Source organism: Mytilus edulis, unplaced genomic scaffold, assembly GCF_963676685.1.
Source record: "Mytilus edulis unplaced genomic scaffold, xbMytEdul2.2 SCAFFOLD_1697, whole genome shotgun sequence".
NCBI lineage: Eukaryota > Metazoa > Mollusca > Bivalvia > Mytilida > Mytilidae > Mytilus > Mytilus edulis.
Window position 1 is genome coordinate 20,016 of NW_027268213.1, and position 1,911 is coordinate 21,926.

Genomic DNA, 1,911 nt, shown 5'->3' on the forward strand with positions numbered 1-1,911 from the left:
CCCTTTACCGGTTCTGGTTTCACTTGCATAGCTTATATAGGTATAATGCATATGTATAGCCAGAGTCTTCACTGTGACACACATTCCCCTTTTTGAGGGGAAATAAATAACTTTTGTAATTGTCAATTAAGATACAAATGATATGTACCACTGTCGAATTATAAAACTACAAAAATCTTCGTGTTTTGTTTTTGTTTTGTTGATTTTTTTTGTTTGTATCGAAACTTTCAGGCGGCCAGGCCACTTTGAGCTCAGATCATCGGTTATTGATAATAAAATTAATGAAATATATTTTGTTGAAAAATATGGTATATTCGATAAGACATATTCGAGTTTTTGACTTGAAAGTGCGCAAATTGTACATGCAAATGGAAATAAAAGCGAAGACGCATCATACAGAACAGTTGTTCAGTGCCTCAGATCCACTGAAAACAAAGTCGCTCTCTGAAAAGTTCCCAACGCTAGATTAAATAAAAAGATGTTTCAAATTCGTATTCTAGATATTGGGTTTGTTCATTCGACTCTTGAATGTTTGCGAAATTTCGCTCGGGTTGAATAAAAATGTTATTTGAAGTTTTAGTAAAAATCTGCAATTAAACAATGGCGCGTGAACTTTTTGTGTGTTTCCCTCTAGCTGGAACAAACTTATTACGAGGAGGAACATGCTTCCAGTGAATAAAAACGGAAAGAAACCTAAAGAGAAATGATTTTTCTTCCTCTGTACAATTTTACGACGATAGAATATTTGTGTAATGAGAAAAACTCGTAAATTTTCTGTCAACATACCTGCGAAGACAATTCAGTCGGTTCTACTTTAACTATTAATATCTTTTTACTGTGTACATCGAAAAATACACAGTTTATCTAACATGCAAGATTAATGACTGTTGAGCAATTTGGTATGCTATATGTGAATGTTTTTGATAGAATTATACTATAAATTATCATAAAAGTCTTCGAAGAAGCACATAATCATTTTACCGAGATCGCGTAATGGATTTTACAAGTTATTTTTAAGGGTGTCTTCGTCGAGGTCCGCGTTCGTCTGTTATAAATAAACGAGGCCTGGAATGGCGTTATTTTCAAATCGTTATTCGTAGTATAAACTTCGTAAAGGATAATATTTTGAATCATTCAAAATGGCAGACGCAACAGCAGCACCAGCAGTAGCACCAGCTAAATCACCAAAGAAAAAGGCAGCAGCCAAGCCAAAGAAGCCTTCCGCACATCCTAAATACAGCGAGATGATTGGAAAAGCCATCGCCGCTTTGAAAGAACGTGGAGGTTCTTCAAGGCAAGCAATTCTGAAGTACATCATGGCCAACTTCAACGTCGGAAAAGATGCCAAGTCAGTAAATGCTCATTTAAAACTTGCACTCAGAGCCGGAGTTAAGAACAACAGTTTGAAGCAGTCCAAGGGAACTGGAGCATCCGGATCTTTCAGATTGGAGAGGCTAAAGTAGTTAAAAAGAAGCCAGCAAAGGCAAAGAAAGCAGCCAAACCTAAGGCCGCCAAGCCGAAGAAGGCAAAGAGCACACCCAAGAAGAAGAAGCCAGCAGCAAAGAAACCAGCTGGAGAAAAAAAAGGCTGCCAAACCAAAGGCAAAAAAACCAGCAGCAAAGAAAGCAGCCAAGCCAAAGAAGCCAGCAGCCAAGTCACCAGCAAAAAAGAAGGCAGCCAAACCAAAAGCCAAGAAGACACCAAAGAAGAAGTAAACTGTTCCAGGACTTCAGTCTGCAGAGGCTATTCAGCCACCAAAAGCCCTTTTAAGGGCTACCCAATTTATTCAAAAAGAATCTACAATTGTTGTACATTAGTTATCAAACTAAATCTAGCTGAGCCCTACCCTTTTCTTTACTTTTTCTCTGAACTTTGCACTGGTCTCTGAAATATTTTTTGGGGTCACATTAT

General features: G+C 37.7%; 1 protein-coding gene across 1 annotated transcript; it reads left to right on the forward strand.

Annotated features, from left to right (window-relative positions):
• Positions 1-1,139: 1,139 nt before the first annotated feature.
• On the forward strand, positions 1,140-1,711 carry LOC139507033 (histone H1-delta-like; the record flags this gene model as incomplete). Its single annotated transcript, XM_071295619.1, has 2 exons — positions 1,140-1,352; positions 1,445-1,711. Coding segments are annotated over exons 1-2 (480 nt in total), but the record flags the coding sequence as incomplete, so codon positions are not given.
• Positions 1,712-1,911: the final 200 nt, after the last annotated feature.